This window comes from Eptesicus fuscus, chromosome 13 (assembly GCF_027574615.1).
Source record: "Eptesicus fuscus isolate TK198812 chromosome 13, DD_ASM_mEF_20220401, whole genome shotgun sequence".
Classification (NCBI taxonomy): domain Eukaryota; kingdom Metazoa; phylum Chordata; class Mammalia; order Chiroptera; family Vespertilionidae; genus Eptesicus; species Eptesicus fuscus.
Window position 1 is genome coordinate 24,380,576 of NC_072485.1, and position 24,573 is coordinate 24,405,148.

At 45.3% G+C, this 24,573-nt stretch overlaps 1 protein-coding gene across 3 annotated transcripts in view; it reads right to left on the bottom strand.

Moving 5' to 3' along the window:
* The window catches only part of FAT3 (FAT atypical cadherin 3), a 528,869-nt gene that overhangs the window by 48,559 nt on the left and 455,737 nt on the right, over window positions 1-24,573 (bottom strand). For all 3 annotated transcript variants that reach the window (XM_008149161.3, XM_028156960.2, XM_054725478.1), the window contains 4 exons: window positions 7,044-7,433; window positions 4,312-4,526; window positions 2,990-3,127; window positions 1,657-1,800 (listed from right to left, as the gene is read on the bottom strand). In XM_008149161.3, coding sequence (XP_008147383.2) covers window positions 1,657-1,800; window positions 2,990-3,127; window positions 4,312-4,526; window positions 7,044-7,433 — 887 coding nt within the window. The remainder of the gene's footprint in view (window positions 1-1,656; window positions 1,801-2,989; window positions 3,128-4,311; window positions 4,527-7,043; window positions 7,434-24,573) is intronic.

Consider the following 24,573-nt stretch of genomic DNA (forward strand, 5'->3'; position numbering starts at 1 on the left):
TCCGTCTGGAACCAGTCGTGGAACTGCCTCTGCCCAGCGTGGATTTCGTGTTCCACACTGACAGCATACGCAGCACCACACAAAACAGAAGACTTATCGACCTGTTTGCTCAGTCTACCAAGGCCATTTCCTCCATAAGAGAGACAGGGAGAGAGAGGGAGAGAGAGACCCCCCCCCCCCGGGTCGCCATCGGAGAAAGAAGGGTGAACTATAACACAGGCCCCTCGCTGCAGATATGAGGCAGGGTCACTGCTCACGGCGGAGGTTCTCGGTTCTCTCACTGCCGACTTCCTGTTGTGCATGTGAAACAGTCTGTCAAGCTGATGGATGTGTGTCATAAAACTGAATGGTGAGTAGGCAAAGCCCGTTTTGTTTAGGGGCGAGCACACAGTGGCGGGAGAGGCAGAGAGAGCCCAGGGGCGCCAGTCTCAGAGAAGAGCCGTCCGAGAGGAGGAGGACTGGAGGAAGGTGCAGACCCTGTGGGAAGCTCCGTGGGAGCAGGAGAGAGACAAGAATGCACAGCTGCTGGAAAAAGCATCAGAGAGGAGAGGAAAACCCAAAGACCAGCAGGTGAAGGGATCCGATTTCTCTGACAAAGCGGTGGGGGATGAAGCAGCAAGCTGCTGGCTGTATGCCTGCCTCTCGCCCGATTCCTAGCTCAGTGGTGCAGGGGAGCAGGCTATGGATGGCCAGACGCAAAGTCTTGAATGTTATTCCAAAAGGGCCCCTCAAGGTCTGGCTCACTCTCATCTTACCTTCCACCCACAAAGCCCTGGGCCCCGTGAGGGGTGATTCTGAGGCCAAACTGGATCAAGCAGAAGCTGATTCTCTAGACTATCTGGGGTTCCCGCCCCCGGCCCTCCCCCCTCCCCAAGACATGTATATCAATCTGGTCTCTGCTAAGTCCTCCACACCGACTGTACTCCCGGACTGGATTTCCTAAGCCTCCTGAGGTTGGTTTCCAGCTTCTAGAAACACGGGGAAGTGGAGGTAGCTTGGGGCCCAGCACTGCGCTAATTAAATATCTTTTGAATAAGAGAAAAACAGATGGGAAAGAGAGTCATTCTGATTGTAGAATGCCAGAAGATACTCCATCTAATTTTAAAGAGCTAGTGGATTTGAAGTGCTAAACAAATTGCTTATGGAAGAGTGGTTTTAGTGAGTAGCGGCTCTATCCTGATGCCCAGTCTCCCTTTGACTGATGACCCAGTTAGTATCAATCTCCCTCCCCCGCCAGGATAGTACAAAGTGGCTTAAAGGCAGCCTCCGTGGAAAGAAAACAGTTTTTGCCAAAGACAGATCTGAGCTCTAATCCTGACTCTACCACTTCGCTGCATGATCTTGGGTGGGCTACTTAACTGCTCGGATCCTTAGCTCCTTCCCTGTAACGTGGGGGCTGAGCCACCATCGCACTTCACGGGGTTGGGGTGGGGACAGACGGCGTGTGGAAAGTCCCTGACACTTGAAAGAACCCCACTGGTGGTTGCACTGATCAACGTTTGTGAATCAGTTGCAGTAGAAAATTCAGACTCTTTTGATACCAGCCCTGGGTCCGTTGACGTTAGGTAAAACACGGTAATAAACCATGCCGAGCAACCGCAGAGAAAGGACGCCGAGTGTGTCTAGACAAGTGCCCGACAGGCCCGGTTCACGCACCTGAATCACGGCGGTACAGTTAGCAGGTGTGAAGACCGGGCTGTTGTCGTTCACATCAGAGATGTCAATGTTGACGGTGGCAGTTGACGACATCACAGGAATGCCGCTGTCTGCTGCCTGGACAAGCAGGGAGTATCCGGACACCTGTCGAGGCACAGAGCTGACAGTGAGGAAGCGCAGCGTCGCCTTCCTTCGGCACAAACTCGGAGGCGCTGCAGGCTCTGCTCAGCTTTGTTAAAGTTCAGCCATCTTCTCTCTGATTCTAAACCAGGGGTTCTCAACCTTGGCACCACTGGGGCCAGGTAACTGTTGTTGGGGGCGGACCTGTGCTTGTACAATGTCTAAGTAGCATCTCTGGTCTCAACCTACCAGAAGGCAGTATCACCTCCTGCCAATTTGTGACAACTGGAAATTGACAGCCTCCAAACATATGGTGTGGGGGGGGGACCATATGTTCCCGGGGTGGGGGGCAAAACCATCCCTGGTTAGCATCGCAGCTCTTGGCCTTTGTTCAGACAGGACCGTTGTCAACACTGGTCTACCTTATCAGTTTTGTTTTTTTTTGTTTTTTTTTAAAATATATTTTATTGATTTTTTACAGAGAGGAAGAGAGAGGGATAGAGAGTTAGAAACATCGATGAGAGAGAAACATCGATCAGCTGCCTCTTGCACACCCCCTACTGGGGATGTGCCCGCAACCAAGGTACATGCCCTTGACCGGAATCGAACCTGGGACCCTTGAGTCTGCAGGCCGACGCTCTATCCACTGAGCCAAACCGGTTTCGGCATACCTTATCAGTTTTGATACTTCAGGAGTTAGGGGTCTATATCAACCAGTGAAGTCGTTCTGCTTGTTAGCATCACTGCTAGAGCACCCTTTTCCCGTACTTAATTTCTCCTGGAGGATAGTATTTTTTGGCCAAAAAAGATAATGTTTAGAAACTTAGTTCAACCTTGGACAAAGGAATTTTCTGCATCATTCTTTTTGACCTAGATTCCTTCAGGGGATCCTTCTGCACCACAGGATCCCAGTGCTCAAGATGCTTTTCTGTCTCCTTGCTGGAGGAAGGACCAACTTCAAACCATCCAGGAAGATACATGTTTGCTTTTCCTTAAAACATTCGTAAGAAACCGCCAGCATCTATTGGCAGAAAAGGCTTCCAACGTTCTAACGCAAATACACAGTGCTGCACTGTAGCCCCTCCCTTTTCACTCTCAGCACTTAGAACAGAGAATCTTCCTACTGATACTCACTGAGCCAGTGCCTGATTCCAGGGAAGGGATGGGTGCGGATGGGAGTGGGTGGGAGGGGAGCTGACTTAAACTAGCTTACCCGTTCCCGGTCCAATTTCTTCTTAACCTTCACAAGTCCCAAGGCAGGATCCACAGCAAATTCATTGTCCCGATCGCCACTCACAATGGAAAAAGCAATCTGTCCGTTGGGCTGGCTATCTGCATCTTCTGCTATTAGCTTGATGGGACACAAGCAAAACAAGGAAATGCTTGACACAAAAGGTTTATTCTTAGGGTTCCAGGTCTGCACAAATGGGCCCAGCTCTGGCGGTTTTCGTAGGCGCTACGATCAGCAGCGACAGAGCATAACCCCAGGAAGAGATGACGGGGTTGGCTCAAGAAGGAAGCCACTATTGCTGGAGCTGCCATTTTATTTGTTAGTTTTTACTTGCCTACAGCCTGCTGCTAGTTAGGCCTGATTTTCCTCAGGCCCTGAGCTAGTAAGGATAGAGCCAGAGCTAACTGTTAGGGATACTCTTACGATTCTTTTCCAATTCTCAACCTATGCATTTTCATGTTATGGAAACCCCAAAAAACTCCCTCTCCCACCTGGCCAACATACTCCCCACTGTCTGCTGCTCATGTTGGTGTGGCTGGGACTTATATGTGTGGAAACAGTTTTGTAATGTCCAGGAAGGAGAGAGGGCCTGGGAAGCCTGCCTCTGACGTGTAAAGAATGCACACCCACAGCCTGGTGCTGGGAGAGCCAGAGATGAGGATGAGTGGGAGGGACCTGCCCAACCTAGGGATGATGAGCATGGTAAGGATGGGATTCATTGTTTCCAAAAATGTAATGTGTAAGTCCAAGAGAGCCTGTGTTCTCGCAACACATGATTTGTTCTTACTGGTATTAGAAAGAAAACCCTTCTGGAAAGAACTCCTCTAAGAGTGGCCTATTCATCTTAAACTTGCTCCAATCTCTCTCTCTCTCTCTCTCTCTCTCTCTCTCTCTCTCTCTCTCTCTCTCTCTCTCTCTCTCTCTCTCTGTAAGGGGCTGGGAGGAATTTTATTCTCTCCTTAGCTACCTAATAACTTATCATCTAAGGTCACAAGCTAGCAGGAGCCATTATTATGATTACAACTTCATTCCATGGTGTGTCTTATTTTCTCAAAAAATACACATTCCTGGGAGGACAGTGATTACCAGTCACTTGCACCTTCATATAAATGCATTATTCAAACCCTTTCTAATAGTCACACTGGAGAAGGAACAGTTGAAAGACTGGTGCCTCACTAGGGTTCTTGGGGTTAAAAGGACACTGAAAGGAAAGTGTGGAGAGAATCCAAGACAGACTTGGCTCACTTTTTCACTCTCTTGAGGATTATTAGCCCCAGACATCTGGACCTCCCACTGGCACCTACCAAAATGACAGAGTCCCCAACCAAGGCATCTTCACTTATGACAGCGCTGTAGACATCTTGGCTGAACTTGGGAGGATTGTCATTCACATCGGTGAGGTTGATGTTGACGGTGGCCACGGCGCTGAGAGCTGGGGTGCCCCCATCTTTAGCTTCCACCACCAGGTAAAACTTTTTGCATAATTCATAGTCCAGGACTTCAGAGACTAAAATACCCCCTTTGAAGAGAAACGGGGAGCTTTAGACTTGAATGGGAAAAAAACAGTGTAAGCAGTTTCACAATCATGGAAATATTTATAACATCACCTCCAGCCAAGAATATTAGCTATCCAGGAATTTGTTTATTGAATGCCCTTCTGAAAGCACCCAGAGTCTGATGAATGCTTTCAGTTAAAACAGGGTGACCCATCAGAAACATCGCTGAAGGCGTCAAGTCTCTGCATGTTTCTGCAATAGTCCTTTTCTCAAGCAGCCGGAAAGCCTCTGGCATTAGTCGTCCTCATGCAACTAGGCAGTAGGGACAAGAACCACACCCCTGATAAGTGTCTCCCAGTGACTCCTCAAGTGGACCCGGGCTGACCGAGAATGAGCCGAAATGTGTGGGTGTGAGTGTATGACCCCATCCCTCGTCAGCAAGTAAATACTTCCAGAAAGCTGAAATCTCATTAAAGATAGCTCCAATGTTCTGGGCCTTCAGCTTTCTGTGCTTATCTAAAACTAGGATGGCACAAAGAGGGCAAGCATCTCAGAAATGCCAAGGGATCGTGACACAATGGGAAGGGAAACACCTGGGAATCATGGCCGAATAGTAAGTGTGAGCTCAGGGTCCACAACTACAGGACGGAGATCATGCCCGTGTCACAGATACATTTAAATTAAGCAAATAGAACAGGTGAAAGCAGCTTGCTGGGCGCCTCCCGTGGGAGAAGTTCCACGAGAGCTCTTTCCCTCCCATCCTAGCCCTTTCTGGTGAGGCAACCCAATCCTGCCTTCCTTCTGCCATTGGTTCCTGGTCATTGTACCACCTGCAGAGCAGCTCTCAAGGGCAATGACCCTTTTTCCCACCTGAAAAGCAACCAGCAGGACCAAGGTGTGTATGTCACATCCAACTTCTCTAGCAGCGAAGGCTGCCCTTCACTTAAGGCGAGAGACAGAAGTCATACCAATTACAGGAGCCTTTTTCTCTCCATAATTAAGTTTTCTTAGCAGTTATCACCCTTAGCACTCCATGTCTCGTTATCCAGCGCCAAATGTAAACAGTACTTAACCATTTCCCCATGGTGTCCATATACAATATCATAATTAGACCAGCTAAGACTAACACATATTTAAATGAGGAAAAGCCCCATACCTTTTAATTTGAAGTAATGACCTTAATAAACAGAGTTACTGCTGGGAGAAGCCGCTAATGTAATTCTTCCGTCAATATTTGCACCTCCCTATACTTAAGGTCAGGGACTCTATCTCCTTCATTTTTTGCACCCTCCATAGCATAACGGTGTAATTTAGATGTTAAGCAGGTATTCCAAAGTCAGGAAGATCTGAGTTCAAATCCTGGATCCTCTACTTACAGTAGACCCTGGGGAAATTATTTAACCTCTCTGAAGCTCTGTTTTTCCTTATATGGAAAATGTGAGAAATAACTAATGATGTAATAGGAATTTGGTGCATCTGCTTTGTTAGTGAGTGTTGCTAATTATGCCAATTATGATAGCTTCTAGTTTATATTTATTGGACTATCCAAATGGACTTCCTTTGCTAACTTGCTCAACAAGTGCATAGTCCTTGAGTAAGGAGGGATTTATGTTCAGTGGCCGGGAAGTGTAACACTCACCTTTCTTATTTGCAAAATGGGACTACTTTGAAAATATTAACACAAACACTGTATGAAAATACAAGGATGAATATGTTTACTCTACAAAAAACACCTAAGCTTATATTGTAAATCACCACCTTTATTTACCCAAATTACCCCTAGTAGTTTTAACTCTCTGATGCAAAAGCTCTGAGGGTTTCTCTTGTTTCTTCCTGGGCACCTTTTCTCTAGATCAGCGGTCGCCAACCAGTGGTCCCTGGAGCACTGGTGGTTCGTGAGGTCCAAAAGGTTGGCGACCGCTGCCCTAGATGACGCCATACCTTCCCCAGGGTTTCAAAAGCGTGTGGTGAGAAATGACAGTGTTGTGAACAGGATTCAGATACGGTCCCAGTTCCAGCTGCCTGGGGTGCGGGTGGGAGGAACTGCGGGTCACTTATCAATGTCTGCCTTGGCAGGTGACCAGAGAGTGGCAGCCTGAGTGTGGATGGTGGTGAGTAGACGCTCATCTCCAGGAGCACTTCCAAAACTCATGATCCAAGTTAGAGAACCAAGAAACAAACAGCCAAGAGAGAGAAATAAACAAAACCTGTGCTTGCTGTGCAAAGAATACTTCCTCTCCCCAGCTAGGAAGCACATCACTTCTCCCAACCTTCCTGCGGGAAATCCTGGAGACAGCCTGGGGGTCAAGTATCTGCCGAGAGAGCCCGCAGCAGGGGCTTCCACTGAGGAGGGCATCCTTAGGAGCAGGGTGCCAGAGGGCGCTCTGGGATGGGCCAGCAGGCCCTGCTATGAGAAGTCTTATTTCTGCTGCCAGGGAAGTGGCAGGAGAAAGAGCCCACCAGGAAAAGTGGTTAGGGGGTCGGAGTGGAAGCAGGACAGAAAGAAGCCTTGAATTCTAAATAGGCTGCTGTTTACCCACCTGTCCTTGGGTTGATCCTAAATTTCCCTTGTTCATTCCCGGACCGAATGAGATATGTAATCTCAGCATTTGTGCCGATATCTTTGCTGGTGGCGAAAACGGTAAGGACTTGGGTGCCAGGGGAGGTGTCTTCAGGCACTGTCACCAGGTAGTCCCTCCTTTCAAACACAGGGGGGTTGTCGTTGATGTCCAGGACGGTGATGGTGACGGTGGCGAGGGAGGACAGGGCCCGCCCAGGGCTCTGGTCGGTGGCCTGCACGCTGATGTTGTAGGAGGGCTGCTGCTCTCGGTCCAGCGGCTGCTCCAGGATGATGATGCCGGACGACGCGTCAATGGAGAAGAACCCACCGGCCGAGTCGGCCAGGGAGTACACGACCTTCCTATTGATGCCTGCGGGAGACGCAAGAGCGTGAGTGCAAGGAAATGCAGCCCGATGCTGGGCTCGAGAATACTGTGGCTGTGCTGCCTCTGAAGGACCACGCAAAGAAAAACAGCAACTATAGACTAGAAACCCACGGATTTGCTCCTACAAAGATGTCAACTTCAGTTTGTAAATATCTATGTAAGTAAATTAAATAGTAAAGAAATAAATACTGGCAACAAATATCAGAAACAGTTGGATATTCCTCATATATTGAAGGAAAATATCTAAGATGCCAATAAATACATGTGTGAAAAGATGTGCCACAGAAAGAGAAGTGATTAATTAATCAATTAATTAATCACTTCAACAAATGTTTTCCTAGCGCCTATCAGGCACTGTTTATTCTAGTGCCACAGAAAGAGAAATACAAAATTAATGAATTAATCACTTCAATAAATGTTTACCTAGAATCTACCAGGCACTCTTTATTCTAGATGTCAGCGATTCCAGAAATGGGCAAAAGCCAAACATTTGCTGTGGAAATTTTTACATCCCAGTGGGAGTAAATAAGAGATTGACAACAAAGAATAAAAATAAATTGCATGTTTGGGGGTAAAAAGGGAGAAAAATAAAGCCATAAGGGGGCATAGGAGTGCTGGGGGGAGAGAGTATTTGGGAGACGGAGGGAAGGGTGGTAATTTTAAACACGGCGGCCAGGGAAGGCCTTGACATTTGAGTAAAAACCCCCGAGGAGAGGAGGGAGTGAGCAGTGCAGCTGGCTGCAGAAGAACACTCAGGCAGAGGAACAGGCAGTGTGGAGGTCCTGAGGCGGAAGCCCATCCGGGCGTTGGAGCACCGAGGAGAAGACAGTGTGACTGGAGCCAAGAAGAGAGAAATGAAGATGAGATCAGGGAGCATATACTGTGGGTGGGGTGGTCCGGTGGGAAGCCATTGGAGGGCTGGGGGTGTCATGTGATGTGACTTAGATTTTAACAGGATCGCTCATGACTGAAGAGCAGTTAAGAGAGGAAGCAGGGAGACCAGCTGGAGGCTCCCACAGGAATACAGGTGTGTGCTATGGCAGCTTGAACAAGGTGGTGGTGAAAGGGATGAGAAGTGAGAAGGGGTCTGGTTCCAGATCTACCCTGAACATGCAGGTGGTGAAGATACTGTTGTAATTAACTAGTTATTCATAACAGGAAAGGAAGAAAGGGAAGGCCAGACACTATAAGCATGTTCCCAGCATTATAAACTGTTGAACAAAAATAGATAGAGGCAAAGAAGCATCGAACAAACTATCAAACTACAGCGGGAAGGTAGGGGAGGGCTGGGGGGCGGGGGTGAGAGATCAACCGAAGGACTTGTATGCATGCATATAAGCACAACCAACAGATGCAAGACACTGGGGTAGGGGGATAAGGGCAAGTGCCAGGGAGTAGGAGAGGCCGGGGGGAGGTCAATGGGGAAAAAAAAGGGAGACATATGCACTACTATTTGTAATACCTGAAACAATAAAATAAAATTTAAAAAAGAAACAAAAAACAACAACAACACACACACACATATACACACAAAAAGACACTGGGGGAAGGATCTAATAAAGGGAAGACAGACACATGCCCAGTAAAGGAGGGGTGACATAGGGAAGGTACTTTCCTGTCAATCACACCTGGGGACAGAGATGATTGGTCAGAATGGGCGTGGCCACTGCAAGGGTGTGAACATTTGGGAATACATATTCCCCTAAACAAAGGAATTCATTCAATTGTTGCGCTGGACTCTTGGCTTGTGGGGCTCTTTTGCCTCCACTCTCTCTTGCATTGGCCCCTGTGGCCCTCAGCCATGAGGACTCCCACATAATGGACTAATGGGCTGCAGCGGGAAACAAGCTAAGCTGGCCTGATGCAATAACTGGACTGTACAGAAATGGAAAGGAAACTCAGGACACTGGCTCTGATTTCAGTCCTGCTGAAACCCCAGCGACATTTCTTCTATGTCTAAACAAAGGAAAATGGGACTTTGGAAACTCAGGGGTGTGATTCCACAGAAATAAAGCTTTCTACTATATAGCACTCTCCTGCGGGGCCCCTGGCAATGCTTATTCCAGTGGTACCCCAAGAAGCCCACACCCATAAGCAACAGGGGAAGACGAGGCACCCTCCTCTCCCTTAACAGTGAAATATGACGGTTTTCTGATTGTGGCGCTGGCAAGCTATGGGATGTGGGAGAAAAAGAAGATTCCAGGATGACTCTTAGGTTTTGGCCTGAGCAAGTGAAATGAGGGAGTTACCATCGGCAGGGATGGAGAGGATGAAAGAGGACGAGGATTTGGATGGATCTGGAACCGCATTTTGGACAAATTAAATTTGGGATGGGCATTTCATATTTAAGTAGAGATTCAAGTAGGAAGTTAGTGCAGGGGGCTGGCGACAGACAGGTTCAAGCTGGCGCTGTAAGTCGGAGGGTCCTCAGCGTTCAGATGGCCCACTGAGCCAGGAGAATGGATGAGGTCATAAGGGAATGTAAAAGAAACCTAATGGCCAGTGAGCCCGGCGCACCCCATCGAAGAAGGGGGGAGATCTAGTCAGAGGGTGACCTCCAGCTCTATGATTTAAAGAAGTGCACTTAGTTGCCAAAATACAATATTATCTTAATATATACGAAAACTGAAACATATCAACCAGGAAATATCCATCATCAACCAGCAAGTTAGTGACTGATGATTGGGTTGACTTCTGGTTCTGAAAACTGGTTTAACAGTTTTCATCCGAGGATCTCCGCACTGCAAAAAGGTTTATAAACCTCAAATTCACCAGTCGTTAAGATTTATAAGAATAAAATTTTAAAAGCTGTGTAGGCTGAAAAAGCACCACTTTGTTCCTAAGTGCTCTTAATGAGGACAGCCAGCAGTCATGACTTCCGCTATGACAACGTCTGAAAGCGTCTTTTGTGAATCAGGGACCGGCAGGACAGAAGCACTCAGAGGGCCTAGGCCTGTGCTGTTTTCCATGGTAACACCTCACCACGGGGACGGACATTTGGCAGTGACTCCTCCACTGTACCATTTCCCTTAAGCCAAAATTCCCAGCAAACCAATAAAATAATACATCTAGAGGGGATGACATAAATTGCATTATGTGGCTTTAACCAAAAGGTCAACGCTAAGAGCTTGTTCTTGGTTCCGTTCCAGAGAGTCCATTTTTTTCTAAAGTTTCATCATTGACTTTAATTTATTTCTCACAACAACCACCGTATAATATATAAACACCAATCTCTGATCTTATTGGTGGTGAGATTTAAAAAAAAGAAAAGAAAAAAAAGAGGCTTTTCTCTTCTCTTGCTGCCTCTAGAAATCAGGCCCCAGAGCAGAGGTTTTCAGGATGGTTTTGGGCTATTTTTACAGTGTCTGGAAGATTTACTTTTTCAGCATAAATTCCTAGGGTAAATGCACAGACGGTTGTGGAGGTGAGCAAGCTTGCGCCTGAAAAACAGGAACACTGCCTGGGTGTCAGAGCAGATGGTCTGCCCCAGAAGCTGCCTTGACTAGTTGGATGGTCACAGGACACCCCTCAAAGTCTCAAGAAGGAATTTATGGAAACATATGAGCAATGGACATACATGCATCCCATAGTTTTCAGGTTTTTAAATCACACACATTCCCTGTGGATTTGACTTTCACCCCCTACTCATGGAAGGCCATGTTTCCCCAACAATAAGATGGGGCAGGGGATTCACGCAGGGGCCTTCCTCTGAGCATTTGCTGACAACTCTAAAGCGCACTCCACTGATGCATAAACCAAGGCGGATGGACTTGCCTGGCGCCACTAGCATTTTTAGGGTAAGCACCAGGGCCAAAGTCCCGTTTTCCCAATGCTCCCTGCTCAACCCCTTTAAGGATGTAAGTTCTGCTCTTGCACACACTTCCTCTTCAGGCCTGACGATCGTTTAGGAAGCAGGTCCTTTTGGATTCCCTGTGCGGGGAGCAGCTGAGTTGGGAGAGACAGGGGCTGGATTTGCAACGGTGCCGCTCCCTGTGGAAGCAAGGCCCGAAGGGAAGGTGCTCTTTTAAATGGCTGCCGGTGCCCCCTTCACTGGGACAGATAGCTGAAATCTCAAACATAGCTCCCATGTTCCCGGTCTTCAGCTTTCTCGTCCAGCCCCATTCAGAGGCACCGGACTCTGCTCAGACCCCCGAGCAGGAGATGCTGTGTTCTCCCGCGTCTGCTCAGCGGGCCAGCCCTGTGGCTGGGGCACTGTGCTTACAAGGCTGACATTAATCAGCCACACAAAGACCATGGCTCCCCGCCGGGCAGATCCTGTGCATTTCCACTCGATGACGGGATTTTTCTGCTTTACCACGCAGAAAAACCACCCCCTCCCCCCCAAGCTGCTGACCTAAACTCCCCCCACCTCCCCATACGTTTTGCTTTTGACAGTATCTTGGGCATTCACACCAGGAGGAACTGGGAGATTTATTGGTTACGTCTCCTGTCTGTTACCAATCAGACCGATATGGGAGCAAGACCACAAAAGGTGGGAGGAGTGGGGGGGTGGGATCCCAAACCAACGAACCCGCGTAATGGCATCACTTAGGATTTGGTGGCTCCCAAGGAAAGAGCAGGATATGCATTTTTGAAACATATTAACTCCAATGGAGACACGATTGCGATGGCTTTTAATGATTTCTAGAAATAAAGTCGGACGTGTAAATGCCAATTTGGAGGCCGTACTTTTGGTGTGGCACTTTCTGGGCTGTGTTTCCAGGCAGTGGGGTGCTGTCATTGTTAAATGAATGCAGGTCATGTCACTAAAGCAGAAACTTCCTACCCAAGGGCGTTTGATAAATGCCATCCTTCAAATCGCCATCCCTTTGCTACAATACCCAGCAGAAAAGATGAACCCGAGCAGAAGACTCGCTCGCTAATTGGTCCAATGCTCTTACCACATGTCACGATGTGTTACATGGAGGTATAACATTAATCCATCATTTTGTGTCTGTGTTTTTAAGTATGTAATTCTGTTCTCCAATTTGGGCCTTAATTTAATGAGGACGGAGCTACTTAGCTTCTTAAAATGCTGAAATGCCAGGCTACCAAGAGAAGTATGACTTTCATTGCAAGTGAAGTTTCTGCACGTTAGCTGTGGCAAATGGAGCAGGCCTTCAGAGGATTAACATCAAGTAAAAGGAGAATGATTAAAATCCCTATTTGCTCCAAGGAAGTAATAGGTAGTGGCATTCTGTAGAGTGAGGCTGGAGGACAAAAATAGCACATAAAAATTCCCAGTAGGGAAGGCTGTGAAATCCTGGGGTGGATTGCTAAGGGCATGTATATTCCTTCCCTTGAAAGGTTTCTAAATGGAGGTGAAGTTCCTCTCAACTTGGCCAAATGGGAAGATGGGCGTTTTGGACATGGGACTGACAATGGGGTCCAGTCCTGGAAGACAGGACACCTCGCTGCTAGCCCATGATCTGCCGAAACTACGCAAGTAAACCTGGACAAGTCGCTTCACTTCACTGGGCCTCATTTCTCTTCATTTTTAAAACGACAGAACCGAGGTCAGGTGATGCCTAAGAGGATCTTCCAGCACTATGATTCATTTCCAAGTTAAACTAATGACACTGGTTTTTATTTCCAAAGGACTACTACCCTTCTCCCCCAACCGCCCATTACGTTGCTAGACCTGGGCAAAGGTGGGCCATATCGGCAAAGAAAAAGTCCATAGACCCCTTGATCATGATGAGCTATTGCAGTGGATGGCAAACTGCGCGGCTCGTGAGCCGCAGTTGGCCACTCTGTTGACTAATGAGTTTGCCGACCACTGAGCTATTGGATTTTATGAACAGAAAAAAACTCAACACAGCAGATTCATACCATTCAGTTAAATGTTCAGAGTTCACATATACAGCTCAGAGCAAGACTCTTACACCCCAGGGAGAAATAACGTCCACGGCGAGGATCATCCCCAAGGATCTAATCCAGTGTCAGAATAACTCCGCTTTATGTTTGAGATTTTAAAGGTGTTAAAGTCAGCACCAGAACCAAATGGCAGGAGTGGGCAACAAACACAGCAAGTGCATTGAGATTTTTTTCAACTTGATCTTTAAAAAAATGTTTTCTCCCCTCCTCCAAAGATCAAGCTTGCTAAATTAAGAAACCCAATAAGAGCTTACTTTGAGGTCTTATGTTGGCAGCTGCTCTGGCTCTGTCAGGACAAGGCCCTGTCTGTGACACTCATTGCTATACCCTCCTGTGACTGACTGCACAGGATCTGGCCTATAAGCAGCACACACAATATGTGGGCCATACAAAATTGCTATAAACTGGATTTTAGAAAAGGGTTTAAATATATATGGAATACAGGCTGTATGCACACTTTGTCTAATGATAAAGGCAGTGTTTACTAAAATACATTTCATCCTCAATATGTAATAGAATCTACAGACAAAGTGTGTATTCTTTTTTGAGGACGGTCTGTATATATCTGGGAAAGAAGTAATTTGAAACAGTAGCAATAAACGGACTCCAGTAACACTTTAAATTTTGGTTCTAATCATTTTTATATGAACTTCATTGAGGGGTCATAATTTACATACAACAACATGAACATGTTTTAAGTGTGCAGCTCATGAATTCTGACACGCACATCCCTCATTGAGATATAGAACATTTTAATCCTTAAAGTTCTTCATGTCCCATTGCAGCCAGTCCCCCGATTCCATGCCCCAGGCAACCTAATAGATGGTTTTTGAACCAACGTTTTCTCCTGCCTTCCTGAATGCCTATTCATAAGCGCTTAAAATCTCACAAGTCTATTTAGATTTCATAGCTTTTATGACCCAGGCATGGTGATTAAGGCATGCTCTTAGTTAAACTATAAGGATTGTCTTTAGGAGAAAAATGATAAACAAAGCTTTGGTTCTTGAATATGCCACTGCATTCCTTTGCTACGGCCTTATCCTTAAAAGACAGTAGTTACTTTTGAGAAGTGCAAGGGTTCTATCTTCCTCACAGGAAACACTGGCTCTGACCCTTCCATTTAATAGGATGAGGCACTGCACTGAGGGCAAGTGGAGCCCAAAGACATCATCCCTAACTCTAGTAGCTCAGCAATGTGACAAGGGATTACTTACATGAATAGCTTCCCGCATATCTTCCCAGCCCCGCCCTCCCATCTGAATCCGAATCTACCGCCTGTCTTGAGGCAGGTTCCACAGCCAGGTAAGGCTCCCGTCCCCTCTCACCTAGACTGCTGCAAGACTCCCGACTACAAGCTACTGCAGACTCTACCCTCTCCTGGCCAATCTTAACCCGAGTTAAGTCCTAAAACTGGATCCAGGCTTGCTCAGCTGCTCAAGATGGTTCCTGACTTCTCACTTCTTACAGTCACAAGTAAAAACTTCTGAGAATGGCTGTCAGGCCTTTGAGCCTGGTCCCAGCCCTTTTGGGGTCACCTTCTGCTCCACTTTCGTCATGTACTGTCTACTCCATGCGCTCCTGAAGACATCACCCACATTTACTCCTCAGGCCTTGGCCCTTGCTCTTCCTTCTGCTCAGAAGGTTCGCTTCCCCTCCTTCCTTTGTCAAAACCCTACGTATGTGCAGGGTATCCTCTGGCACAGTTTCCTTAATTCCCCAGTTACTGCCTTTTCTTTGTTCCCTTACCATTATTTTTGCATGATCATTAGTTATATTTATGTCTTCTATCCTACTCGATTAAGGTACCTTTTGGGCAGAGGGACTGTGTCTTATTGTCTTTGTACTCTGTACTGAGCTCAGAGCCTTGCATACAGGAAGAAAGCAAAGCATGCTGAACTGCAGAAGAAACAACCAGAGGACCAAAGCAGGTGTACTAGCATGGCAATGCAATGAATGGAGGGGATATGCATGCGCATGCATGACCACTGCAAATGCACGGTTAAAGAACTGAAGAAACTCAAAAGGGTGCAACACAGAGAAACCAGGAATATTTAGTATTAAAAATGTACGTAATACATTTATGATATATTAAGCATCCTCATTTTTTTTCACTGTCTGCATTTATGAAAAAAACACCACACACTTGGAAACTACCCAATTTTCCAAGAATGAGGACTGGTTCAATAAAATCTAATACATACATATCACAGAATACCTTTACTTCATCATCTGAAAGTGTAAAAGAACATATAAAGACACTGAAATAAAGGGAGGGCAAAAGGAGGTTTACAGTTGTGAGTATGTGAAGAGTTTACTCTTCTATTATTATTTATTAAGTATTGTGTTATTTATTACAAACAAGTATAAACCTACTTTTGTCCACCCCTGTATGTTGCAAGCCAGTGAAAAAGGCAGGTTCCAAAATAATATCTAGTTTATGAGCCACTTTTTGTAAAGTAAAAAAGGCAGAAGGTACTTCTTACCAAAATGGCAACAGTGGTTAGAACGGACCTGTTTTTCCTTTTTGCTTGTCCTTCCAGATTCTATGCAGTGGACACAGATCATGTTTGAAATAAGTAAAATAACTATTACAAACATCACATACATGGAAAATAACTCTTTAATATCACTTTTGGAGAGAAGTCTAAATTTCAAGGTATTTCTAGGCTAATTTAATGCTCACCACACATACCAACTGGAATAGTTGTAGAAAAAGATACTTATATATTGTGTAAGCGTTCTTTTTCTGGGTATCTGCATTCCTCATTTTAGTTTGTGCTCAGAAAGACACTAGCTTTACTTAGAAAATCATTTTTGTGAAAAGTCTCATTATAAAGTTATCTCAAGGGATGCACTTTTTGGCCAGTTTTTTAACACTAAAATTAAGCCATAGAATTTTTAGGCTGGCCTAAAATTCTCCTTTCATTGTCTGTGGGAGGCAAGTAAAACCCTATTACAGTGGAAGAACTCAAAGTGACTGCTCATTTCTATCTTTAAAATATGCCTGCAGATGCCAGGAAATAAAACGGAAAGTTGCCATGAGGAGGTCCATGGAATTGCAGTTACTTCTCAAGTTAGAAAGGACTTTTAAATAGACTCTCTATTTCTGTTTTAAGTGCCTTTTAAACGTTTTTCACTGGGTGATGACTAACCCTGGCACTTTCCCATGGGCAAAATACCAACTCTGGGGTCTGCAGTCCCTTGGGTCTTTAAATGGTCGAAAGAAAAAAGACAGAAAAAAAAAAAAGACAGAAGGCAGCACCAGTCACAGAGTCAGGGGAGATCCTGACGATACCATAAACCTCCTGGCGACTTGCCAGATGGGCTGGCACCAGCTCTGCTGGGTAGGATCGGCGACACGCTTTGAGGTCCCAAGCAACAGAAAAATGTGTGGAAGATGTTAAGGAGTTCAACCAAGCAATGAACCAAGCCAGGGGCCCTTCTAAGCAAGGCGCTCTGTGTACACACAAAGCTGGCCTCATTGCTGAGCGAGACCACCTCCTGTGATTTCTCAAAGACAGTCCATCTGGGTATAAATTATTTCAACTTTGCTAGGCCTGGGATAGTTAAGTGTAAGTAAATTAATTCACCAACGAAGTGCTCAAAACTCCATCTCTATTGATGCACAGAACTTCTATGCTGCACTGCTACCTAACAATAATATTCAAAATGTTTCCTGCGTGGTTTGAACTTAGTATGATCATTGTATTGATTCATTCATTCATCCATTCAATAAAGATTCCTAGGACTTCGTCGCATGGCAGATATTGGGGATGCAAAGAAGGATGGGTCACTCTTCCATCCTCAAATGGCTCTCATTTCTCAGGAGACAAACATGTATATAGTTGATTTTTTGGAGAGGGGTGGCCAGTGGAAGTTTTCCAGAGAAGAGAAGAACTGAATTGAATCATGAAAGAAAGACAGGAGCTGTCAGGAGTACTGGAGTGGAAAAGAGACCAACAGAATGAGCATTCCAGGTGATAGGAACACATGTGAGGGTGAGAATGATGTAACTGCAAGGTGTACTCAGAGAAGGGTCCAGGGTTCAGCCAGTATTGCTGAATTAGAAGTTTGCAATGGCAGGAGCTGAAGCTGTTTATTTTCAGAGCCACCAGCAAATGATCAGCGCTGTTACAAACAATTATAGCTACTAGTAATCTAAAACCTGGGCATACAATAATGGATACATTTGCAGAGAGAGAAGGACGATTGGAAGGAGCAAGTTGGAGAGGGTATGTGGGTGGGAACCGGTTTTTAATATGTGGGAAGTTGTGCAAAGAGCTCCCAGCTGATGATGGACAATATAATTGTGCTTGTCAAGGAGGCTTCACAGGGTGAAGTGAGAGCGTATATCTGGCAGCAAAGCTGAGAAGCACACTCCACTGAACCTCGTCACAGCCTGGAAAGGCAGGGAGCCAAAGGTGGGGGATCCTTGGATTCTGCACAAAATGCCCAGGGGGAGGTGGAAATTCCCCCAGACACCCTAGCACTCCCTTAAATCCATTGTTTGCATTGCTGCATGTTGGATCAGGATTGATCCAGTTGAGCAGCTTGGAGGCACTTCCAACCAGTAGCATCTATGGATGAGTGTGAATGGGTGAGCGAATGGGAATGGACCAACTGTTCCATTTCCATGAGAATTCCTGCCCAAGATTGACTGCTAAAATGTTTCACTAAGATGTCCTTTTCTGAAAGGAATTAGCTATTTCATTTGACAACTAGTGGTTTTTGTTTTGTTTGTTTGTTTTTTCTCCCTGCTTGGAAGACACTGGATTTTTAAGAGAAATAATAACGTATATGTGTCAAATGCAAAGATTCCTAAACCAGGCAAGGCATCACAGTCAAGTAGAAAAAATATATATGTAGAGCCCTACCCTAGACTTTCTGAATCAGATTTTGGAGATGGATCCCTTGCCTGTTGGCTTATTTTTGACTGTTTACTTTAAAAGCTTCCAAGGGGCTGCTGATGCATAGCCAGGGCTGATAATCAATTTGTCTGGCTTGGGTGCATTATTTTATCTGCTGCTGGATTCTGGAATTTGGGATAAGGTGGTTCGTAGGACCCTAATCAACAGAAGGTATCTTGTTTTCTTGTGCATGGGGAGGGTGTCACTTTGTATTCCCAAATTAAGCCTTGAGTGACAGAAGACATTCACATTATCTCCAGTGGAACTGGAGAAAAAAACTCTCAACTTCTGAGGATTCCTGCAGGAAGGACCCCAGGTCATGTGTGTGAAAGCCCCTGGAACACATACGCTAGGCAGGACCTTAGGGGATTTAGGTGGACTGTCTACCTCAGTTCACCCAACAACTTGACAGTTCAACATACATGTACTGGGTGGCTGGTGCCAGTGCTGGTGACACAGGTTATCTGTCCAGTGTCCCAGCTTCCCGGGAGCTCATGGTCTGGTGGGAAAACAAAACAAGAAAAATGAATATCTCCATTTTCCCAGAGAAGAGGAGTAGACTTCAGGAGGGTTGGGGAACTTATTTAAGGTCAGACAGATAGTAAGGTATGGAACTGGGATATTTCACCAGGTCTCATCCCAAAGCCACTGTATGAGGTAGCTTCCCAAAATGACAGGCAATGTGACGCAGAGGTGATGAGGTGTCATGGCCCCGCCTTCTAGCTGCATGCACTGCAGAAGGTGTCCTGATGTAAAGCATTCCGGGAGGGGCTTAGAGGACCCCAGAGCCCTTTACTTAGGACCACTCTCCATTTAACATGCCTTCGAAGAACCACTTAAAACTCTTTGAACCTCTGTTTTCCCCTCTGCAAGTGGGAGTATCAAGATCTATTCTTGCCACAGTAAGATTACATGTGGTAAGTGTTTGGGGCTCTCTGGAGAAAGGCTTCAAATGTAAGATGATATTGTTTAGATATCTACAACAGACAAAGGGCTTTGACCTCAACGTGCTTGAGAGAGTGGCCCACATCTCTCCGTCTTTAGGGGGATGATTTAATTTTTATGGACATTTTAATAGTCCCTCAACTGTCTTCAAAAATTTAATACTTCAGAGAATAACAGAGCTTGGGGAAGAAAAAAAATAATCACTGACCTATGCAGCTTAGAGGTAACATTTTCTAAGGTGTTAAGAAAGATACAGAATATATGATATTTAAGAGCAGATGGGCTGAATTCAGAATTGAGTCCTTCGTGAAACATCTTCTGGTAAAATTACTAGAATGTAGGAGAGAGCACTGGACTGAGTGTGCAGATAGCCTGCTTTCAGGCCCAGTTATCTTGCGTAAATCTCTTTGTCCCTGGGTCTCAGTTTCCTCTTCAGAAGAAGAACAAACTGATGGTTGCCAGAGGTGAGAGGGTGTGGGGGGACTGGGTGAGAAACATGAGGGGATTAAGAAGTACAATTTGGCAGTTACAAAACAGTCACGGGGATGTAAAGTTCAGCATAGAGAATACAGGCAACAGTACTGTAATAACTGTGCATGGTGCCAGATGGGTACTTTAATTATCTGGGGAATCACTGTAAATTATATAATTATCTAACCACTATGCTGTACACCTGAAACTAATATATAATAATATCGAATGTCAACTGTAATGGAAAAATAACATTTTTAAAAAAGAAAAAGAAGTATTTTTAAAATAATTTTTTATTTTTTATTACAGTTGAGGAACAATATCATATTAGTTGCAGGTGCACAGCACAGTGATTAGACATGTATATAACGTATGACGTGATCACCCTGATAAATAGAGTACCCATCTGGCACCATACATAGTTATTACAATATTACTGACTATATTCCCCATGCTGTACTTTACATCCCTGTGACTATTCTGAAACTACCAATTTGTACTTCCTAATCCCCTCACCTTTTTCACCAAGTCCCCCAATCCCTCACACCTCTGGAAACCCACAAAGTGTTCGTTCATCTTGTTTGGAACTCTCAATGCTTCCAAGACTTGTATGTCTATTTCTTGCACCAGAGAAGTTTTCCATCAATAGTTTTCCAAATAGGTTTTTAATTCATTGCTCTCTCTCTCTTCTCCTTCCAGCAACCCCATAATGTGAGTGATGGTATGCTTGAAGTTGTCCCAGAGAATCCTTACACTATTCAATTTTTTGGCCTGTTTTCCCTTTTTGCTATTCTGATTTGGAGTTGTATGCTTCTTTATCTTCCAAATTGCAGATTTGATCCTCTGCTTTACCTACTCTACTGTTGATTCCCTGCAATGCATTTTTCATTTCTGTTACTATGTTCTTCATTTCTCACTGATTCTTTTTTGTTTACTATTTCCATTTTTATGTTTTCTATCTTTTTGTTGAAGTTCTCAATAAGTTTATCTATTCTTTCCCTAAGTCTGTTGAGCATCCTTATAATCAGTGTTTTGAATTCTACATCTAGTAGATTGTTTGTCTCCATTTTGTTTAGTTCTTTTTAAAAAATATATTTTTATTGATTTCAGAGAGGAAAGGAGAGGGAGAGATAGAAACATCAATGATGAGAATCATTGATCGGCTGCCTCCTGAACGCCCCCTACTGGGGATCGAGCCTGCAACTCAGGCATGTGCCCTTGACCGGAATCCAACCTGGGACCCTTTAGTCTGCAGGCCGAGGTTCTACCCACTGAGCCAAACCGGCTAGGGCAGTTTAGTTCTTTTTCTGGAGTTTTGTTCTGTTCTTTCATGTGGGCCATGTTTCCTCGTCTCCTGATTTTGGCCAACTCTTTGTGTTTGTTTCTATGTATTAGGGTGGAGCTTCTATGTCTCCCAGTCTTGGTAGAGTGGCCTTATGTAGTAGGTGCCCTACAGGGCCCAGTGGCACAGCCACCACCATTCACCCAAGCTGGGCTCTCTAGGTGTGCCCCTTGTGGACTGTGTGCACGCTTCTTGGTTGCTAATCAATGGGAGAGATTTACCCCTAGGTGGATCAACTTCAAGGACTGACTGAGACCACTGTGGAGGAGCTGCTGTTCAGAGGGAGACGCCATGAATCAGGACTTGTTTCATGGACTTCTGGTACCCTGATGAGTCTGCCCCTTGAATGTGCTGCTCATGGAGATAGTTGGGTGGTGGTTAGGTGTGGTCTGAAGCTGCATATTGGGTGGACTGGCTCTGGGGCTTCCTGGGAGGTACAGGCCAAGATCAGTCACAGCCTGTGCCTTGCATTAGTGTATTCATTGTCCTTTGCTCCATGCCAAATTACCCCAGAACATCACAGCATAAAACAACAAATATTTATTATCTTATGGTTTCTGTCGGGCAGGAATCCAGGCATGGTTTAGATGGCTATCTGTGGCTCAAGGTTTCTTATGAGGTTTCAGTCAAGCTGTTGGGCAGGGCTGCAGTTTCACCTGAAGGCTCAAATGGAGGTGGGTGTAGGTCTACTTTAATGCTCACTCATGTGGTTGTTCACAGGCCTTGGTCCCTCATCATGTGGGGCCACTTGCAGGGCTGCCTCACAAAAGCTCAGCTCTTTCCCCCCAGGTGGGTGACGAGAGAGAGAGAGAGAGAGAGAGAGAGAGAGAGAGAGAGAGAGAGAGAGCTATGCATCAAACTATATCCCCTCCTCCAATTCATATGTTAAAACCTTAACTCCCAATGTGACTATATTTGGAGACAGGGTTTTTAGTAGATAATTGAGGTTAAATAAGGTCATATGGGTGGGGTCCTAATCCAATAAGATTGGTGGCCTTATAAGAAGACAAAAACAGAGAGGACTCTTTCTCTCTCCATGTGCACACACCTAGGAAAGACTATTTGAGCATGCAGAGAGAAGGTGGCCACCTGGCAAGCCAGGAACTTGATCTCACCAGAACCTGACCATGCTGGCACCCTGAACTTGGACATCCAGCTTCCAGAACTGTGAGGAAATTAATTTCTGTTGTTTAAGCCACTCAGTTCATGGTATTTTGTTATGACAGACTGAGCAGATTAATACAGAGAGTCCAAGACGGAAGCCACAGACCTTTTGTGAGCAGTGATATCATTTGCCATATTCTATTAATCAGAATTGAGTCAGTAAGTCTCAAGCAGAGATCTGTGACTACCAAGAGGTGGGGGTCATTGGGGGCATCTTTAGTGGTTGCCTATTACAGAGGGGAAAATTTACATCTTTATTTTCATTAACCTCTGACTTGATTTAGCATCCAATTCAATTATAAATGTAGGCAACAGATCACTGTGGTATGAGCGGTTCCTGTGATTTTGTAACCAATAGAAATGATATCTATTTTCATATTATTTTACAGTATGTTGTACATACCTCTACTTAGCACTACTCCAAACTATGGAAGTTATTAGACCTACTGTGATAGGTCTCATATTTAATATAGTAAAGCAGAAATTCATATTACTACATAACAACTTTAAAAATATTTGAACACACCTATTTCATTTTTAACCTTTTGTATTTTGTTTTATGCACTGCAAAATATCATTCTGAGAAGCAATCTGTAGTTGTCCCCAAATTGTCAAAGTATTCCTGGCACAAAATGATTAAGTGTTCCTAAGCAAGGACGCCTCAAAGCCTGGGCCTGGGAATGCAGCATCACTATCCCCTGGGAATTACTCTCAAATGTAAATGGTCAGGTCTCCTCCAAGACCCACTGAATCAGAATCTGGGGTGAGTTCTAGCAACCCCCACTTTAACAAGTCCCCGAGGTGATTCCACACGGCTTGTACAGGGCACCAGCCATCCATTGAGAACCACTTGTCTAGAGTCTCTTAGAGTCCTCCTTTCCAACAATACTCAGGTGATACTTCCAGGTGATACTCATACTGTTGATCCAGCGAATACTTTTTGAGGACTGCTGCCCTTGACTGAAAGATAAGTAGTAGCTGTATATCTGTTAACCGAACCTCCCTTGGCCCGGCCGCTAATTAGCTGGTAGCTCAGGGCATGTTAACCCCTCAGAGTTTATTCATATGTTAAATAGAACAACAAAGTGTATGCCAGCTTGCAGGGTTGTTGTGAGACGTGGAAACAACGTATCTGCAGTACTTGGCACATGTGTGGTATGTCCTAGAAGCTGAAAACGTTAACCGTATTAGCCACATCATTATCACTTAAAATTTTACTAAGCAACAATCTTGCCTTGTGGTTGGCATTTCACTCCCTCATTTCTTGGTGACTCCTTCTCACTTTCCCCTGAAACAAACTCCCTGCATTCTCCTCAGAGGGCCCAGCCCAGTTGCTGCCACATCAGTCTCCGGAGATGACAGAACCTCTCACCAAATGCAGATGTCTGAGGGCAGATGTGTGCCTCCCCCTGGATTATCCTCAGCCTCTCCCCTTTTCATCTTCTGAGTATCAGGTTTTCCTTTCTGCTTCTCTCTTTTTCATTTCTAAGGTCAAGTGTTCTCTCTGTGTTGCTGAGGCTAACATAGTCGCAGTGTCACCCTCTCCTGCGTCTTTGGGACCTGCTGAGGCCGTGTCCCTTCCTGCTTCCTGGCCGAAACGAGTGCTCACCAGATATCCCATGGCTGCCCCCACCTTTCCTACCTCACTCAGACTCGTTCTGGGCAATGGACAGCAACAGGGTGACGTGGGCCTCTCCCCTGACTGAAGCTGCTAAGAGCTGGTGTGTCTCCTTCTTCTCTCTCTTCTCCTGTGGTGGTGACTTGGGAACCAAAGGTCAAGAATGTGGTGTTAACAAGATAGAGACCAGATCGCCATGTCACCTGTATCTCACCTGGGAAAGAATTAAACTTTTGCTGTGCTAAGCCCCTGAGACTTTAAAAAATATATATATTTTATTGATTTTTTACAGAGAGGAAGAGAGATAGAAACATCAATCAGCTGCCTCCTGCACACTCCCTACTGGGGATGTGCCCACAACCAAGGTACATGCCCTTGACCAGGATCGAACCTGGGACCCTTGAGTCCTCAGGCTGATGCTCTATCCACTAAGCCAAACCTCTTAGGGCACTGAGACTTTTAAAAAAATTACCCCAGTGTGGCCAAGCCAACTTGGCTGATACAGTCTTCATTCTTTCTCTCTATCTCTCCCCACCCCCTTTCTCTCTCTCGCTACAGGATTTTTCCCTTGTTCTTGCCCATCCAAATTCAAGCCCCATCCTTTAATACCCGACTTATATGCCAATGACACTTTGTAGACCCTTCCAAAGTTGCCCCAGTTGAAAATACATTGCTCACATATCAATGTTCCCAAGGGAACCTGTACTAACATTTTATATGTGCTGATTAATCCTTAGAAAATTTCTACTTTTGCCAATGCAACTCTATTATTATAACATTTATTACCTTATTCCTTGAATG